Source organism: Pinus tabuliformis, chromosome 4_1, assembly GCF_031772625.1.
Source record: "Pinus tabuliformis cultivar Carrire ecotype Pingquan chromosome 4_1, CPIR1, whole genome shotgun sequence".
Taxonomy (NCBI): Eukaryota; Viridiplantae; Streptophyta; class Pinopsida; order Pinales; family Pinaceae; genus Pinus; species Pinus tabuliformis.
In genome coordinates, this window is record NC_142303.1 from 346,537,337 (window position 1) to 346,557,859 (window position 20,523).

Consider the following 20,523-nt stretch of genomic DNA (forward strand, 5'->3'; position numbering starts at 1 on the left):
TTCAATTTTTTAGTTTCCTTAATTATAGCGCAGTTTACTATTTTTAGCAGTTTTTCGGGTCCTAAACTTTCGGAACCGTTTTGAGGCCCTAAACGACGTTTTTTGGGAAATCTACCGACAATAATTTTTCTATCTAAAATTCGTCTTTTCCGTCGTAGTCCTCGGAGAGATCTTTCCAACGGGCTATCATGCACGTCAAACATAGATAATACGACACATTCGCGACCCTGGGAAGTTGATGTACCAACTTACCCAAAAACGGGGCCCACAATTTGGCGTTTCATCTTCTAGGGTTAGGTTTTGGAATGTGAAGGGTTTTTCCATTGTTTCTCAACAATAAATAGGCCTTCGAGCCTCATTGTAACATAGTTTAGAACAGTTCAGAGGCATGTAGCCACACATCTCTTCTCAGAGATAAGCTACCATCGCCCTAGCTGGTTTATTTCCATTTCTAGTTGTAAGCATATTTCAGTATTTTCCATTAATGAAATGAAGTATTATTTCTGCTGCATATCTGTCTTTATGATTATCCCTGTATTTTATTGCGTTCCTGTTTAAATCCGGATCATTCGCGCACGGTGAAGCAGATTTCGCGGAGCTATTACACAGACTCAAAGATAAACAAGATAAGGCTGGAGCAACACACTAAAACTTAATATTCATTTCTTAAACATGAAAATACATTTACATGAGACTGCGGCACATTCACTAGGTAAAATAAAAGTTACAGTGATTTAAACTTACGTGGAATAACACACAGTAAAACAGAGTAACTATTGTTTTCACGCGCCCACCAAAATTTGCTCCACCATTTGCTCCACAGACTTGCACTCTTTTTCTTTTGCCCTCTTACTCTCTAACCTCTCTACACAGTCAAAATGAGTTTTACATTCATATTTAACTCAACATACAATTTTTACATTTAATTCATGACAGAGAAAAATAATTAATATGATGTTGTTGAGTGTGTTCAGAATCGTGCAGGTGTTTCTGGAGTGTGGGCAAAGGTTGCTGAATAAATACTTGCCCATATCTGTTTACCAAAGTACATAACTTCTTTAAATTCTTTTGCTGAGTTTCTGAATAGTTCGTGTCTGGCTTTAGTCCTTCTATCTTCAAGTAGAGATGCAACCAGCAAAAATACGTCTGACAGGTATGGTTGCGGTCAGGCTATTTATTGAGGTGGTTGGGATTATTATTTCCAACGTGCTTGAATAGTTCACCATACGCGGGCACTATTTCTTACCTTCCCCTAAAGATTCATTTTCAACTATAATTCACAGAAATTGTTCTCCTGTTGTTATTAAAAATGTCTTGGTTTTGATAAATTGGTATGATTAGGGATGCGGATAAAGCTCTGTTCGGGTTCACAAAGTTCGTAGTGCACCCGCTAACCAGGCTACTTTAATCCCACCAATTAATACACACTATTTAATCACTATTGAAATTACATCTTCTGATCTGTAACAATGTAAATATTTTATTAAAAAAGTCTTGCCCTCCTCATTTCATCAATATGGAAACATCTTCTCAATTTTAACAAATTAAATACTTTATTAAAAAATTATTTCCCTCTTGCTTTGTTAAGATGGGGAGAATTAGTGGTTTCGCATGGAATAACACGTACATTTCATTTGAGGTTCAGGTTTCTCAGCTTTTTAAAAAAGGATATAATTTTGTGTATTCATGATTTTGTTTGGAAAGAATTATACAACATTAGATACAAGAACAACATATCAATCCCATTAATATTAACAAATGTTTCAAATTACAAAGGAAATAACATGTTAACCAAGAGCAAAAGTTATGGAAATTCTTTTGAAAGTTTTAATATTTAATATATCTACATCATATCAATTTTCCCTATATTGAAATTTCAATGTCGATTTTTTTTCCATATCAAATCGAATTCGAAATTGACAACTGCGGTTTGGATAGTCACAGGAGTTGTGGTTCTAACAATTCAGAACCAAGTTCAATATTTCTTTCCCCTTGTCCCCATGGCAACTCGCAAACAGAGCTCTTCAATGTTGTGTTAAATGCTCAATCCATTCATCACTTTGGAACACAGGGATATATGTCAATGTGTTTCGCAATATTGTCAAGTATTCATTCTTTTTGCAAAAACTATGGATCGTTGCTTTTACTCATATTATTTGTCATGGCCGCATTGCAGGTAGGAAAACCAAACCGGCCATTGTAATAGGTAACTATGATTTCTTTCAATTGGAAACGACTGTGAACTTGTATCTTGTTTTCACTATTCTCATCGGGGTTAATGGAGAAAGGTCACATTCATACCAATCTCTCCATTCGACTGCAGGTTGCATCTTCGGAGGAGTTGGGCTGACAGCAATAGTATCAATATTCTTAACATCTTATGCCAAGAAGAGAAGACAACATCCTGATAGCTCTACTACAAAGGTAGAGAAATTCCTATAGGATTATGCTTATGAAGTGCCAATGCCAACCAAATATTCACTCTTAGACCTTAAGAAGATCATGAACAATTTTGCAGAAAAGTTGGGAGAAGGAGGTTATGGGGTGGTGTACAAGGGAAAGCTTTGGAACAACGCTTTAATGGCAGTCAAGCTTCTTGATAGTAATAGGCACAACCAAACAGAATTCATGAATGAAGTCACCACAATTGGACGGGTCCATTACATCAATTTGGTTCGGCTGTTGGGATATTGCTTCGAAAGTTGTACAAGTGCACTGGTCTATGAATACATGATCAATGGATCTCTAGAGAAGTTTATATTTGCCAAAAGAGAGAATGGGAAATTTTAAGGTGGGAGCAATTGTATTCAATTGCTTTGTGTGTGGGTCGTGGAATTGCTTATTTACATCATGATTGCGAAAAACGCATCATACACTTCGACATCAAACCTCAAAATATATTGCTCGATGCCGACTTCACCCCTAAAGTTGCTAATTTTGGTCTAGCAAAAATGTGTGGGAAGGGAGAAGATCACATTTCGATCACGGTGTCGAGAAGGACGCCCAGATATGTTGCGCCAGAGGTGTGGTCGTGAGATATGGGTCCTGCTAATAATAAATCAAATGTCTATAGTTTTGGAATGTTGTTGCTAGAGATTGTTGGTGGCAGAAAGAATATCAATGTCTAGGTAAACTGGTCCAGTCAGTTATACTTCCCGGAGTGGGACTCCGAGCTTATTGAGAGCAGCGAGTTGGGGATGAGATTGAGAGGTGGGGAAATAGAAGTTGCAGATGAGGAGAAGGTGAGAAGACTCGCAAAAGTTGGATTGTCGTGCATTCAGTACAACTCTAGAGATCGTCCTTGTATGACGATGGTTGTCCAAATGTTAGAAGGAAATGGAGAGGACGTTCTCAATCTTCCGTTACCCTTCAATTCCTTGGCTACACCTGAAAATCCTATGCTATCTTCCAGTGTAAATTCTTCTTTAGTTGAATTTATATCGTAGCTTTCGATATTTGATCGTCTTTTGTGTTGGAAGAATGGGCAGAGCACAAAATGCTTTGATACCCTATGAAAGAAACAAAGGAGGGCAGCGCTCTGATACTAATTAAAAGTCACAGAGCACAGCGCTCAGATACAAAACAATATGCAAACTCAGATTACTGATCAACAGTAAATCATAACTAATCAAATTTCACACATGACAAATTTACAGTCACAGCTTGACGCATCAAACAGGGAGTTGTTTGGAACAGAAAGGGAAATTCAACGATTGCGCAAAGCAATTGCGTTTGGAATTTCTGATAATTCCAGAACAAAAAAAAACTAACAGAGAATAATACTCTGTTTCTTAACATAGAAGACATAGTTTTTTCACACACACAAAAACTTGTATTCATTAGCAAGAATGACTGTTACAAAATTCTTCCTCTAACAGAGGGATTACAACATCACTGCCTCAATAGTAGCCTCTATCTGAACCGCTGCCCTTTTCTCATCCTCTACAGGTCAAAAACCACCGTGGATCCTTGAGCTCCTCTGTTCTTCCTCGCTCTGGGCAACGGGCTACCATTCAACAACCATAATAAATTTACATTAAATCGCACCTTGGTTAACGACTTGACAGGGGTATGGCAGTGATGGATTCATCAATGCAAGGGGTATGGAAAAGGACTGGCGCTTCAGTTGAAAGTAATATTTCAACACTCCCCTTTAATTTCAATTGCTTGGTTATCAGTCATACCCAGAAACTTCCTCAAAAACTCAAAACTTTTCTACCCCAATGGTTTGGTCAAAATATCTGCAACCTGCTCCTGAGTTCTGCAGTGTTCTAAGATAATTTCTCCATTGTTTACCAATTCCCTGATGTAATGAAACTTTGTGTCAATGTGTTTTGTTCTCTTATGAAACACAGAATTCTTGGATAATGCAATAGCTGAGCTATTGTCACAAAAAATCACAGTTCCTTTTGCTTGCTCTTGGCATAAACTCCTTAACATCCTTCTCATCCAAATTGCTTGACACGCTGCTGCTGTAGCTACCACATATTCTACCTCTGCTGTAGACAACGCTATAATAGGTTGTTTTTTAGAAGCTCATGAAATAGCTTCTGAACCCATCTGAAAAACATAACCGGATGCGCTTTTCCGATCATCTACACTTCCAGCCTAATCACTATCAGTGTATCCAATTAAATCTGAACGTTCTGAAGCAGTATATAAAATGCCAAACCTTTTAGTACCTTTAACATACCTCAGAATCCTTTTTGATGCCTGCTAATGTGCTTCTTTTGGCCTCTCCATGAATCTGGAAGTCAAACTAACAACATACATTATATCCGGCCTAGTTGCAGTCAAATACATGAGGCTGCCAACTATGCTCTTGTACAAACTAGGATCAAAATCCTTGTTGTTGTCCTCTTTGCTGAGTTTTAATCCCATCACTATTGGAGTGATTGCTGCTTTGCTCTCCTGCATATTAAATCTTTCCAACACTGCATTAACATATTTCACTTGTGAGATAAAAATCCCATTTCCATTTTGTTCTACTTCTATTCCTAAGAAGTATCTCAGCAAACCCATGTCAGTCATTTTAATTCTTCTTTCATGACTGTTTTGAAATTTTCAATAAGGTAATCATCATTACCTGTGAAAATAACATCATCAACATATAACACAACAATTAGTATTTTACCATCCTTTTCTTTGATGTAGAGGGTGGATTCTCCCTCACACTTTTCAAATCCATTTTCCAGTAGATAGGAATCTATCCTACTGTACCACGCTCTTGGTGCTTACTTCAGCCCATAAAGAGCTTTCTTCAATCTGCAAACTTTGTGCTCTTGGCCTTTCTTTTCATAGCCTAGAGGTTGTTCAATGTAAACCTCTTCCATTAACACTCCATTTAGGAATGCTGACTTCACGTCCATTTGGTAAACTTTCCACTTGTTTTGTGCTTCTATAGAAATCACTGCTCTCACGGTTTCCATTCTAGCAACCGGTGCGAAAGTTTCCTCATAGTCTCTCCCATGCTGCTGCTTATATCCTTTGACAACAAGTCTTGCCTTGTGTCTTTCTATTTTTCCTTCAGCATTACTCTTGGTCTTGTAGACCCATTTAACCCCAATCACTTCCTTTCCTTTTGGTAGTTCAACTAAATCCCATGTCTTGTTTCTTTCTATGGCATTGATATCCTCATCCATAGCTTCTAACCATTTCCTATCCTTAATTGCTTCTTCGAAATGAACAGGGTCATCAACATGACAATATAAAGCAAACAAAGAGTTCATAACTTCATTTGTTGCCTCTTGTTCATAAATGTCACTTAAATTTCTGAACTTCTTACCTCTTTCATTTGGTGTACAAGTGCTTGAAGAAGCACTTGAATTTCTTCCTTGTGGTATGCTTGGAGAAGCACTTCAATTTCTCCTCAAGGGTGTCTCTTGCTGCCCTTGTGTTGGTGCTGTTGTTTGAGGATGCATTTCAGCCATCTCCTCATCATCTTCATCATGAGACAAAGAGTTTTTAACATTCACTGTTTTCTCTATGCTTCCATCCCAAGCTTCCTCCTTAATGAACTGAACATCTCTACTCACAATAAGCTTCTTGGTGGATGGGTTATACAACCTATAAGCTTTGAATTCCTCACTGTATCCAATGAAAATACATTTCTCCCCTTTGCTATCCAATTTCTTCCTTAGTTGATCTGGAATGTGTGCATAAGCCACACATCCAAAAACTTTCATGTGGGTGACTCCTTGCTTTGTCCCACTCCATGCTTCCTCCGGCACTCTGTTCATGACTGCTTTTGTAGGGCATATATTCAAAATATACACTGCACATTGTACAGCTTCAGCCCAATAATCATTTGGCAAATGATTTGCCTTTAACATACTCCTCGCCATATCCATGATTGTCCTATTCTTCATTTCAGCAACTCCATTTTGCTGCGGAGTGTACCTAGTGTTAAATTGCTTATGAATTCCATTTTCTCTACAAAAACGTAGAAATTCTTTGGAGATATACTCACCTCCTCTATCAGTTCTTAGAACTTTGATGCAACCCACTTTGGTTTTCTACAAGTGCTTTCAAATTGCAAAATCTTTCAAACACTTCACTTTTGTTCTTCAGGAAATAAACCCAAAATTTTCTAGTAAAATCATCAATAAATGTTAGCATATAGTGGCTAATTACAAGTGATGGAGTTTGCATCGGTCCACATAAATCTGAGTGGACAATCTCTAAGGGTGCTTTTGCCCTTATGCTTTTCCCAGATGGAAAACTTTCTCTGTGTTATTTCCCCAAGATACAAAGGTTGTCTGGTTTCTCTATCAATGGTAATCCTCTTACCATTCCTTTTCTATTCAACAAGTTAAGACCTCCAAAGTTGAGATTTCCAAATCTCAAGTGCCACAACCAATTTTCATCTTTTGATTCACTTTGGAAAGCCTCTTGTGTCACTGCTGCTATTTCTTCTCCATTTTTTAAATCTGCTATCATTCTGAGAGGGAACATCCTGTTCCTTGTCATCTTCACTTCAACAATACATTGTTTGTTGGGTGTTTTATCCATGATGGTGCATAAATCATCCACAAAGAAAACATTGTACCCCTTTTGAATAAGCTGTCCAATACTTATGAGGTTACATTTCATTCCAGGAACATAATAAACATCTGCTATGGTTTTCTTTTCACCTTTCCTTGTTAAGACATTTACTTCTCCTTTTCCCATACCATAAACTTTACTATCAGTCCCTAGTGTGACTTGTGACTTCACACTCTGATCTAACATAGAAAATAGGGCTATGTTTCCTGTCATATGGTTACTGCAACCGGATTCTAGAAAGCATACATCTTCACTCTCTTCTTCAGCCATATTATAGGCTAAAAACAAATTATCTTGGTTGATATTTTCTCCAGTGAAATTTGCACTAGTTCTATTACTCATATCATGCTGCTTCTTCCTACATTCATTTGCATAATTCCCATATTTTTTACAATAGTGACATTGGACATTGGATTTATCATACCTTTTTCCTTGAGCATGATGTTGTCAACTTTGTTGGCTGCTGCCTTGGCCTTGGTTCTGATTTGGATTGCTGCCTCTTCCTTGAGCATTTGCTGGACTGCTTCTTCCACCTCTGTTTTGGCTTCTACCTCTTCCTCTCTTGTTTCCTCTGCCTTGACCTCTTCCTCTTCCAAAGAACATCTGGGTCTTAAAGGCATGCTCTAGAGATGAGTTTTCATTTCTACTCAATCTCTGCTCATGTGTCATCAGTGATGCATGTAGTTCGTCAACTGAGAAGTTTGTGAGATCCTTTGTCTCTTCTATGGTGGTGACAATCACATCGAACCTTGAGGGTAGGATCCTCAATAGTTTCTCCACAATCCTCCTTTCTTCAAGAATCTCTCCATGAGACCTTATCTGTGTGACCAGACCAATCACATGTGTGAAGAATGAGTCAATATTATCTAACTCCTTCATGCAGAGAGTCTCAAAATCTCTCCTCAACAACTGTAGTTTTGTTGTCTTTACTTTCTCCATGCCTTGATAGGCTATCTTGAGAGTTTGCCACACTTCTTTGGATCTCTTGGCTGCTGCTATCCTTGGAAACACACTCTCATGCATTGCTTGATACAAAAAGTAGAGGGCTTTAGAATCCTTCTTCTTATTGCTCTTCAACAGATCTTTCTCTGCCTGAGTTAAATTATTAAACTCATCTTCATCTGCTGGTTCTTCAAACCCATCCTCAACAAATTCCCATAAGTCTTGGAAAGCAAGCAAAGCTCTCATAGTTATTGCCCAATAGTCATAGTTTTTTCCATTAAATTGTGGGAGATGAGTATTATAGATACCTATGCTAGTGCTGGCTCCAGCCATTCTTGCACTCTTAACTATGTTTCAAAATACTTGACTGTGTATTTAAAATAATTGACTGTCCTCAACAGTAACACAAAAAACTAACTTGAGAAATACCTTGTATTCTTTCTTGACTGAGTCTTCACTCTGCTGGAGAAGCTGTTGCAACAAGAAATCCTTCCTTCAGCTTCTTTGACACCTTCAAAGAGCCTGGACAAGCTCCGATACCATGTTGGAAGAATGGACAGAGCACAAAATGCTTTGATACCCTATGAAAGAAACAGAACAGGGCAGCGCTCTGATACTAATTAAAAGTCACAAAGCACAACGCTTAGATACAAAACAATATGCAAACCCAGATTACTAATCAACAGCAAATCATAACTAATCGAATTTCACACATGACAAATTTACAGTCACAGCTTAACACAACAAACAAGGAGTTGTTTGGAATAGAAAGGGAAATTCAGCAATTGCGCAAAGCAATTGTGTTGGGAATTTCTGATAATTCCAGAACAAAAAAAAACTAACAGAGAATAATACTCTGTTTCTTAACATAGAAGACAGAGTTTTTTCACACACACAAAAAACTTGTATTCATTAACAGGACTGACTGTTACAAAATTCTTCCTCTAACAGATGGATTACAACATCACTGCCTCAATAGTAGCCTCTATCTGAACCGCTGCCCTTTTCTCGTCCTCTACAGGTCAAAACCACCATGGATCCCAGAGCTCCTATGTTCTTCCTTGCTCTGGGTCATGGGCTACCATTCAACAACCATAATAAATATACATTAATTCGCGCCTTGATTAAAGACTTGACAAGTGTATGGCAATGGTGGATTCATCAATGCAAGGGGTATGGCAAATGACTGGCGCTGCAATTGAAAGTAATATTTCAACATTTTGCAAACCAGTCTTCGCACTGTTGCGAAATCGGTCCCCGGAAAACCATGGAGAAAGCTAATTACCTCCAACGAAGTGCAGTGGCAGTCCCCAAGCCAGGATTTGTTTCCTGAGAATATGCAGTGAGTATGTTCGCTTCCTGAAAGCCTGAAGAGCAAGCTATTTCAAAGACTTCGCATTGTTGCGAAATTGATCCTCTCACTCTTTGCCATACTTTGTGAGAATGATCCGGTGACAACTATAGGGAATGTTGAATACCCTGACTAAGTGTAGTGACAGCCCTCGAGGTTTGATTTGTTTCTTGAGAACATGTAGTGAGTATGCTCGCTTCCTGAAAACATGCAGTGAGTATATACATCTCAGGCCGTGCATAATGTAATATTGTCTACAATCACCTGAATACAATAATCGTTTTCTTAATTTTTTGTTTACAATCCCCTGAATAGAATAACCATTTTTATAATTTGTTTCTTTGTTCTTCATCAAAGACTTTGAATGGAATTTGAATGTCATGGCCACATAAACTATTAGTTGCACAGATGTGTAGTAAAGGAATTTACGTCTATATTCCCCCAATGGGGGCAGGAATAAATCTGTCGTAGGGTTGGGGTGAGCCAAACTGTATTGTACGACTTGTTTAAGCTCAAAAACGAAGGTCATATTTCCATCGTATATTAATTTCGAGCCTATCTATCATTAAAGAAATGAAACTTTGGTGGCTTTTGGTGTGACTGATGATGTCATCCTTCAACTGGGGCTTCAAGAGGTAGAGCCTAGGTGAAAAATCATCGAGTATAATCAGTGTGGTAGCCCTAGTGTTCGGGTTGTTATGCCATGGTAGAGAGGTGAGGCTTGGAGTGTGATGGAGCCTCATGGCCCACCAAGGGGAAGAGATGATCAGGAAGGTGTGGATGAAGCCATGGGGATCGCTCGAGTAGAGCTAGGTAAATACTTGGAGCATGTCTCGGTCTAATCCCTAGGCCGTGTCATTTATCCATTTTCTTTTGACTCCTTGACATGCAAATTCATCTTACCTTGACCACGCTTGAGGATATGCATGGACAACACCATGACAACAGGAATGAAGTGATTGAATTTCTTAATGATATGCAACAAAATCAGTGGGACATTCTTGATGGTCTGACTTCCCTACTAAGAGGCCAGAGGTGAACCAATGACAATTTAGATGATTTGGACACATGTCTCACCCATGTTGAGTTTCATGTCCATCAAGATTTTGATCATCCTGGTCCTAGTGTTAGTAATCCACCAAATGTACCTCCAGTTTTGTGAAGTTGGTTGGTTGTCTCTTCATTTCGTGTGTTTTCTGGGCTATCTAGCTGGTTAGTTTATGGTCTTTATCTGAAGCATGGTAGATTCTCCTTAAATTTTGCATTCTTATCCTTGCCAACAAATCTGGTTGGATTGAGACTTGGAGAGCAAAGGTTTTTCTGAGTATCAAATGTAATATTTTGCAGAATTAATAGAACTTTTTTTACTAACAAAAAAAAGAGAAGTTATTCATTGTTTAGTTTATGTTATAAATTTACAATTAGTTGTGTTGTGTCAAAATATTTATAAATAATTTAATAATTTTTTTGTATTTTATTAGAGATTTCCTTCGTTACTCATTCTTTATTTTATATTATAAATTGTTTATTTTATATTATAAATTTGAAATAAGCATATTGATTTTGGATTAATAAAATCATTATTTTATTATATAAATTAGAAATATTTGAGTGAGAATTCTGAATCCGGAGAGATGGCTAGGGTTTCTGAACTCCCCTGCACCGCCGTCGTCACACTGCAGATCAACAAAGGAGCCGAGAATGCAGGTAGCCCCTGCAGGATCTCGATTGCTGGAATAGCCAAATCGGTAACTCTGTCAAGAATTTGCCCCCGTAATGAACCAGATCACAAACCTCCCACGGTTGATCGACCACCTGCGGCAGATCGAACCTCGTTCAAGTCATGGAGGTGCTTTTCTTACCTGTATCGGGGTTTTTATCACTGGTTTTCCCGTGGATTCATTGCAACTACATATGATATGAACAGCACACCCCAGCATCGACCAGATCAGCAAAATAATAGCAATTTCTTCCTGGGGTTTGATCTTCGTGCCACGCTTAAGGACGAGGAAGAAGGGCTCTGGCCGGAAATGGCTGTACGAGCAAGGGTAGAACAGAGTGCCACGCCCCTGCCTCCCTCCGAGTTAACGAGGGGTTGCATCATCAGCCGGAAGGTGAGGAATAGGGACATGGTAGATCCAGACAGGGCCATCGTACTCGGGCTGATTAATGGCTCCTTTGGTGAATTGGTAGGGCGAACAGCGCTTGGCACGCCAGAGCCAGAGCACACGGATCTGATCATTAAGCCAGAACGACAGCAGAAGGTTCCTAGTCGGCTAGATCCAACAAAGCGAGGTCTCCACAAGACCGATTTACTCTGTATGGATGCAGATCTGATCCAGATTTTCATCAAATCAATTGAGGGCAAACATTTTTGCATGCGGCTCAGTAAGGGAATGAGCATCCAAGCGTTAAAAAAGGAAATCCAGGGACACCTTGGAACCCCAGCACAATATCAAAACCTTATATATTCAGGATACAGTATGCAGGACAACCAAACTCTCCAGCACTACGGCATCGCCAAAGATTCAACCATTATTTTAAATCTCTGACTGCGTGGCGGAAGCACTGGAACCAGCTCTAAAAATACAGGTTCCTTTCGGGATGCAGTGAAAGGGAAGGAAAAAATGAAAAATAAAGCAGCACCACCATCAGAGTTACCAGGACCTTACATTGTTGAACAAAAGCCAGAATCACCAACGCTACTAGTATCTATGCCAGAGGTAACTAGTCTACACTCTGATTTATCTAAAAATGCAGTTATTTGTAGATTTAATGGGTTCTGGCCAAAATCAGATGCCCTGCACCAGTGGATCTTTACAACATGGACAACAAACTGTGAAATTTACCTATGCCCCAAAGGGTACTTCATAGTTAGATTTAACACAGAACAAGAACGAGACAATATTACCAATTAGGGGCCTTGGTTCTGGGGCAGTGCTGGCCTCTTCCTCACCCCCTGGTTTTCTGATTTCGATGCCAATACAATGAAAGTCTCAACGATGCCTGTATGGGTAAGGCTACATGGTCTCCCTCTACACTTTTGGCATCACAAAGTATTAGCTGCTATTGGGAATTCCCTGGGGAAATTCCTAAAAATGGATGAAGACAGAGCTATCAGGGGAATATTTACATTTTCCAGAATATGTGTAGAAGTGGATTTGAGTTAGGGGCTACCTGACCACATCACACTGAATTTCAATAATTCTCAATGGATACAACAGCTCGACTATGAGAACACAACGTTCTGGTGCAGGGGATGCATGCAAACAGGGCACCTTCAATATGATTGCCCATTTGCTCGAAAGGACCCCAGGAGAACCAAGAAACAACAGAAAAAGCCCAAAGGCTGGCAGCACACCGACCCATTGGAAGAAGAAGACATAAATGTGGAGCCTACAGAGAACCAGACAGAACCTGATACTCAAATGAGACAGACATATACTCAGGAAGAGAATGCCCCAACTACTCATTTGGGGCCGCACATTTCAGATCTGCAACAAGAGCCACAAATGGAAATAAGCGGCATCAAACGAACCCATGGATCAGAGGGCTCAGAATCTGACAAAGAACTTCAACTGATCCCAATGGAAAATCAGCTAGCTATTATTACACCCACTCCCGACACTGGTGGTTGGCGACGGGTGGAGAAGAAGAAGGGTAGAAAAGTTTAGTCTTGCTGGAACATTTTTTTTCTTTTTTTCTCTATTTCTGTAGCTTCCTGTCATTACAGGAACAGTCATCTGCTATTTTGTGTTTTTTTCTCTGTTTGCTGCCTGTCATTACAGGAACAACCATCTGAATATGCCTCATGCATCTACAAAATGTAATTTTATCAATATGAATAAAATTACGACTTTTTTCTACGGGAAAAAAATAAATTAGAAATATTTTATAATTTAAATAATTATTATTTTAGTTTTAAAATATAAAAGAAAAAAATTAGAAATAAAATATTTATAATAATATTTTTTCATTAATTGAAATTTATAAGAAACTTAATATTTGGAGCTAGTGTTCAAATTAGAAAAATAAATGGGGTGTAAATGTTAAAATGGTCATATGTCATATGGGGTTTTGAAAAGAACAACATTAATCATATTCGTTCAAACATTCTGCTAAATACTGAACATAATTCTACAATATTCCTATAATGTGACAATGGTACAAAAAATTATGCCATTCTGGCATTATTGTGCCTCAATTAAGAAGTATTGTTCTTACAGTACAAAATTGTATACCATTTCAATATACAATTTCAAGTTGTACTCTTGCAAATAATTTCCCTACAATCTTACTTACTACTTTTGTTGTATACAATTCCTACATGCAATTAACAGTTAAAATTAGAGAATTTTTGAAGAAAAAATGGGCCCGAAAAAAAATGTACAACCAATTTTTTTTTTTTATAACAACCAATAGGGTTCAAGATGATGATGTCAACCATGGGGGATTATTGGCATTTTTTGGAGTAAAAAATTAAAAATATTAAAAAAGGAAACTATTTTTTCAACTTGTATTTCCAACTTATATCCCTATAGTTTTACCCACATTTCAAGGAGGACCACTTGTTGGATGCATAATTTAATTCCTCATCCAAAGAGTAACCATATTCCATACTTTTGAACCCTACTATGTAAAAAATGAGAAATACATGAGAAAAGTGACTTCAATCACGTCTTTACATGTATTTTTCATTTTTGTGAGCGGTCGTTTGATGCATAATTTAATTCCTCATCTAAAGAGTGCCCATGTTCCATGCTTTCGATGGACACTACTACATGAAAAATCAAAAATAAATGAAAAACATGATTGCAATCACATTTTTGCATGTATTTCTCATTTTTCGTGTAGCAAGGTCCATTAAAAATATGCAACATGAGTACTCCTTCGATGAGCAATTAAATTCTACATCCAACGAGTGCTCCCACTCAAAATTTGTGTAAAACAATAGTGAGATAAGTTGAAAATACAAGTTGAAAAAAGTAGTTTTTTTCTTTTTTTCCCTCTAAAATTTGATGATGTAATATAATCTTATTTTATTAGTTCCACTAAAATTTTATAATATTCCTAGGAGACCCATTTTAGACTCCAAAATTTCTCTAATGTCTGCTCAATTGACATAACTGTTGTAGAGGTTTTCCTATCTTTTGATTTCCAAAACATTTGTAGTCTGTTAAAAGAATTTCGAGCTTTTCCTTGCTCTAATTATTTGCATTTCTATTCGAGTTCAAGCATTTTCCTCTCTTAGACTCCAAAATTTCTCTAATGTCTGCTCAATTGACATAACTGTTGTAGAGGTTTTCCTATCTTTTGATTTCCAAAACATTTGTAGTCTGTTAAGAGAATTTCGAGCTTTTCCTTGCTCTAATTCTTTGCATTTCTATTCGAGTTCAAGCATTTTCCTCTCTTAACCTATACTAAGTTGACTATTTTCTTTATGGCAGTGATTAATCATAGCTTGAACTTCTAGTAAACCTTTAATCAAATTTGTGTTCGAAGTTGTACCAAACCTATTATGACCTATGGTATAACCTTTCCCCAACTTATCAATAATTGTTTCATGCACCTACATGGTCTTGTAACAACTTCCACAGAAAACCTATCATGACATGTCAAAGGTTTGTCGTAACCTATGACATACCATACCATATTGCAATAACACTTGTTATAATCTTGTATAACGAGTTGTAACACCTATTACAAAATGTATTGTAGTCTTGCTACAACCTATGACCAATTTAGCAGGGAGATTAATTGGCACGTGTGTTGGTATATTTACTTACTAGCCAAAAATGTTTTTTCTACCCATTAAATCAATAATCTATCCATAATATTATATTATTACATATTTTAACACATAATCATATATCTTCAGTATGCAAGAATAGAGTATGCAACAAAAATTCTACTTATCTTTCAAGAGTCAATGGAATGATGACTCCACAACTATTCGAGCCCTAAACTTGAGCCACCATGCTCCCAAAACTGCTTAGGAGCTTATATAAATAGGAAGCGTGCAATTTAGCATGGGTAACTGAATGACTCGGCCTCAGTCAGTTATAGATTCCAGTCACAGGGTTCACCAACTAATTAGTCAGTTATAGAGTCCTAACTGATGACTCATTGACTCTCATCAAATTAAGTTCATGCTAGAACTCCATAGTTACCATGGCTATAAACCAAAGTCCGAGGCTCTCAACCACCTAGGCTCTCAACTAAGATGCATCAAATCAAATATAATTAGTTGAATAATCACACTTCTATTACTTTTAGAGTTCAAACCCATAACTCACTGCCCAATCCACTACTAAGTACTTCACTTAATTGAGGTGATCCGGGTCTTATTCCCTTAACATATACCCACATGACTCAACAAATAAACCATCACATTATTTTCATGTCTATACCAAGAATATACCCACATGACTCAACAAATAAACGATCACATTATTTTCATGTCTATACCAAGAATATTGTATCCTTATAATAATTATGATACTAGCGCTTGTCCCTCCTGCTACATTACTTATTACCAGAGGTCAGGATTGTCAATTTTTGAAGAATCATAGCATTAATAATCCTATACAGTCTTCAGAATTTGCAGACACAGTGTTCACATTAAAGGCTGCAGAGAACCTGACTCTATAATCAACCTTGCTAACTTGGCTATAACGAAGATTCAGGAAGGAGCTTTGGATGAACTAATCGATCCACAGCTAGAAATTGAAGTAAATCAGGAGGTGAGAAAGAAATTGAAGTAAATCAGGAAGTGAGAATTATGGTAAGCGCAGTTGCAGAGCTGGCCTTCAGATGCGTGGCGTCAGAGAGGGATGACCGGCCGGATATGGAGGAAGTTGTTGCTCAGCTTGAAAAAATCAGGCGTTCTTGTGGTACAGATCCACAACATGAGTTTGAGTCCTTTTCTAACATGAAAGAACCAAACATAACGCCATTGCTTCCCATCTCTGTGCAAGACACGTGACCGAAGATAAGCTCCACTCCCGAAATGATCAGTGCATAAATTTTCTTCTCAGTAGAGTATAAATCTGCAACATTCTCTTTGTTTAAAATTCAAGCACACTGATATAACTCCCAGATTTAATAATCGCACTTAATTATGACTGGCTTTGTATTTGCTATGTAAAATTGAAAAAGAAAAAAAGACGTTTTACATCTAGATTTTCTTTCTAATATTCTCATTAAAACAATGAAAAATGAAATAGCGTAACTTTTTCAAATAAAACTAAAATTCTTTCTTTTAATGTTTAATCCCTTTGGTATTTTGTAAACTTTTTCAAATAAAACTAAAATTCTTTTTTTTAAATGTTTTATCCTTTTGTATTTTTTTTTTTTATGTTTAATCCCTTTTGTATTTTGTAAACTTTTTCAAATGATTTTTTATTTTTTTTAATGTTTTGTCCCTTTTGTATTTTGTAATGTTTAATAGCTTTTAGCATTGTTCTGAGGTAGACAGGTTATATTGTAATAGACCACTAATCTGGAAGTTTATGCGAATTTTGTTTTATTTTAATTTATACATATAATTATCTTTCATTTTTTTTTTTTTTTTAACAATAATTTTTAAGCTACAAATGTTAAGATAATAAAAAAAATACCCTCAACACAATTTGAAATTACCCTTAATGGTCAACATCGACAAAGTTATGTTCAATATATGAAATGTTAACCCATTACATGGGACTCTGATGATAGCTCCGGCCGTGCACTTCTCTTATAACTTTTATGAAAATGCAAGGAAATTTTTATGTTTTTGGGTCATTTTCTAGAATTTGGTAATATAATTATTTTATTTAAATTATAATTTGAAATATTATGGATAAAGCTTAAGAAATCAAAATCCTAAAAAAAAAAACATAAAATTGTCTCATTTGTTTTAAAAAACGAGCGTATTTCATGTTTTCCAAAAGTATAGATGGTTTTTGTTGTTTTTATTATGTCTATGTTTTGTATTAGAAACTATAAAGGGTAAATATGTAATATTTAATTAATGAGAATTTTAAGAGCTATCTCAATTGATTAAGTTCTAGTCTTTAAAGTATTTTGGTAATGACAAATTATAGAGTTAAACTTTTTTAAAGTTAAATTTTAAAAATATATATTAATTAATAAAATTAAAGTTTTTCAAAATTAATATACTATATTTATTTAATTATTTTATATTTTGAAAATTTTAATTTTAATTTGACAAAACAGTTTTTCGTCGCAATTTTTATTGTTCAATATTAATTTTTTATTTTTTTAAATGGTTGGTTATTAATATAGAATCAAATAATCTGCTTAAACACAATTTCGCAACTATCACTATACACTTTCTTTTGCCTTAATACACAATTTCGCGACTATCACTTTACACACCTTCTTTTGTCTTCAAAATGTTCACTTTAATTCTTCCTTTGCCTAATTTCGCAACGAATTTTAAATAAGCAATCATTGAATTTATGGATCTCTTTTCGAGTATGGTTCTATTTTCCCAGCCATCTTTGAATTAAGCAAGGAGGTCTTGCAATGAAAAGTATGATTACGAATAGTGTTAATAGTGGATTTGTTGACTCAAGATATTGGTGTTATTTTTTTTAAGAGATTATTAAAGATATTATGTTTATGAATATTTAATAGAGTGGTTTTTTCGGATATTGTTTGTGTGAAAATGTTTGTGGTGTTTTAATTTTTTATTTTGGGAAGAGAATTGATTTTTTTTTAGGTTTTATAGTCCAATCAAATTGTTTAGCAAATATATTAAACAATTTTATTTATAAATTAGTTGAAGGTGTGTTGATTTATACTGAAAGAAAGATATAAATTATTTTAATGTTTAAGAGGCTAAAGATAGCCTATTTGACAGATTGCTTCTTCATTTGATTGTTGTATTCAACCCTTTTTGTGTGAAGCCTCACAATAAACGCTCCCAGCTTCTTGAAAAACCCCTCATTGAATAGATTATCCCAAGAGCTAGTTGCTAGAATATCTGCATAATTTTCCTTGTTGTCTTTGAAGGCCTCACATTCTAATATGAAATGTTTTTATGTTTCCACTTTTCAGGAAGAACAAAAAATACATACTCCTTCCTCCCACACTTCTTTTGCCCTTTTCTAGCACCCTGTTGCACAATGGAATTGATAAGAATTAGTCCTTAATTGAGAAATAAGAATTTTGGCTCTCCAAGAAATATTGGCCTCTATGTACGCTTTTTGTTGATGATTATGAGTGGGATTAAACACTTCAATATGATTATTAATCTAAAACTAACACGAAAAAATATGTGGGTGAGCAAGGATAGAGTGGAAAAAAGTTTAGATCAATTTTTAATATTGGAGGGAATGCCATAAGACTCTATGAGATTCCCATACTGAGTTGCTTCTGCAGATGAATTAGATCAATTTCTAGGTACTTTGAAGGTGGTTCCTATAAGGAATAGTGCTAATGCAATATCAATAAAGGAGGAGTTTATCGATTTGGTTAAGAGACTTTGGAGACCATATGACAAGATGATGGTGGAGTTAGATTAGCTACTTTATATCGTTAAGATAATTTGAAAAGAATTAAAAGGAAAATTAATAGTTGAGATTATGCAAAAACAAAAAAGATGAGCATAATTTGGTAGATGTGAAAGAATCTCTAGCTAGAACCTATGAATCACATGGAGTGGGATTTTTGTTCAAATAAACTAAATTAGAAACCGAATTTGGAAAAAAAAGCAGTAATTTATGAGACAAAATGGCTACTTGGAGGCTAAAAGCTAGGATTCCTTAGTTCGAAAAGTGTGATGAGAACTCTGATTATTTTTATCAATTTGCGAAGGGAAGGAGAAATATTAATACTATGTAAGATTTTGAAGTTAGATGGGGGGATTTAATGAAATTTGAAGAATTGGATACTATAGGGGTGGAACATTTTCATAATCTTTTTAATGTGAGAAGAGGATTTCAATTGCAAATGTTATCAGACTGACACAACACTTCACTACTTTCATCTTCAAAGAGGATATAATGTCATTGATTGAAGAGGTCTCTAGAGGAATTAAAAGCCACTCTCTGTAGTTTTTAGAAGGATAAAATTCCATGTCGAGACAATTTAACTATGGATTTTTCTATGTATTTTCTAGAATTATTAGAAATTAATTTTCTTCTAGTGGTAGAGGATACAAGGTTGTGTGGAAGAATATTCATAATGCTCTTATTCGAAAATCAAATAACCCATCCTCATTTGAGGATATTTGTCTGATATATTTGTGCAGTAGTATGTATAAGATAGTGGAAAAGGTTTTAGTAAATAGGGTGACAAACTTTTCTTCAAGACAATTTGTTTTCCTAGCTAGTCCATACATTCATGAAGTTATTTCGGTTTCTCAAAGTGACATTCACATTATAAAATTAAGGCATTTAAAGGCTATGGTGTTAAAACTTGATTTGTCAAAGGCTTATGACAAGGCCAATTGGATTTAGCTAAGGTTAGGGACAAAAAAATTTGGATTTGAGGTATCTTTAATTAATGATATGAAAATGGAGAAGGAGGTCAATTTCCTCTTCCTAAAAGCAGGGATCATTCTCTAGTGATTTGCAAGGAAAAATGGGTCTTAACACAAAACGGGTTTTCCAAAAGGTCTCTTCAAGTTATGAGTTAGTTTTTACATGTAAACTTAAGCATAAGCAACACAACATCACATGACTCATACAAGCATTCATGAAGAGTAGAACAAAGGATTTGGTGATGGAATTCACCCCTCCTGGTCTATATCTCCGGGCCTGTCAACATAGCCAGAATGCTCCATATATTGACTAGAAAAGGAGTACACAAAAGTTTGTTGATAAAACATGTGGCTATTTCCCCTTTAAGGAAGTATTCTCCTGCAAATAACTCTCACATAAACATCATGACAACCTACATTCAATCTTGAAAACATCAACAACACAAGGTGTCTCCTACAAAGACCATGTACTCCATTTGAAAATGAGCATACATGAGCATATAAGCACTTCAATTCAACATTGAAGGACAAATAGAAAACTTTCCTCAACAAGACATAGTGAGAAAAGAACAAATGAGATGAAATCTACAAGTAAAAACTATTAGAGTAAACATCTAAAGGTAAGAAAACCCCTACAAGGCCTTCTCCATTCTCAAACACCTTCAAGAACTACTCCAAAACACTAATTGATCCATAC

At 36.1% G+C, this 20,523-nt stretch overlaps 1 protein-coding gene across 1 annotated transcript; it reads left to right on the forward strand.

Annotated features, from left to right (window-relative positions):
• The first annotated feature begins 2,951 nt into the window (after positions 1-2,951).
• LOC149175694 (rust resistance kinase Lr10-like) lies at positions 2,952-3,446 on the forward strand. The gene is made up of 2 exons (XM_089421206.1): positions 2,952-3,023; positions 3,129-3,446. Exons 1-2 carry the CDS (start codon positions 2,952-2,954, stop codon positions 3,444-3,446), a joined length of 390 nt encoding a protein of 129 aa, XP_089277332.1.
• The last annotated feature ends 17,077 nt before the right edge of the window (positions 3,447-20,523 follow it).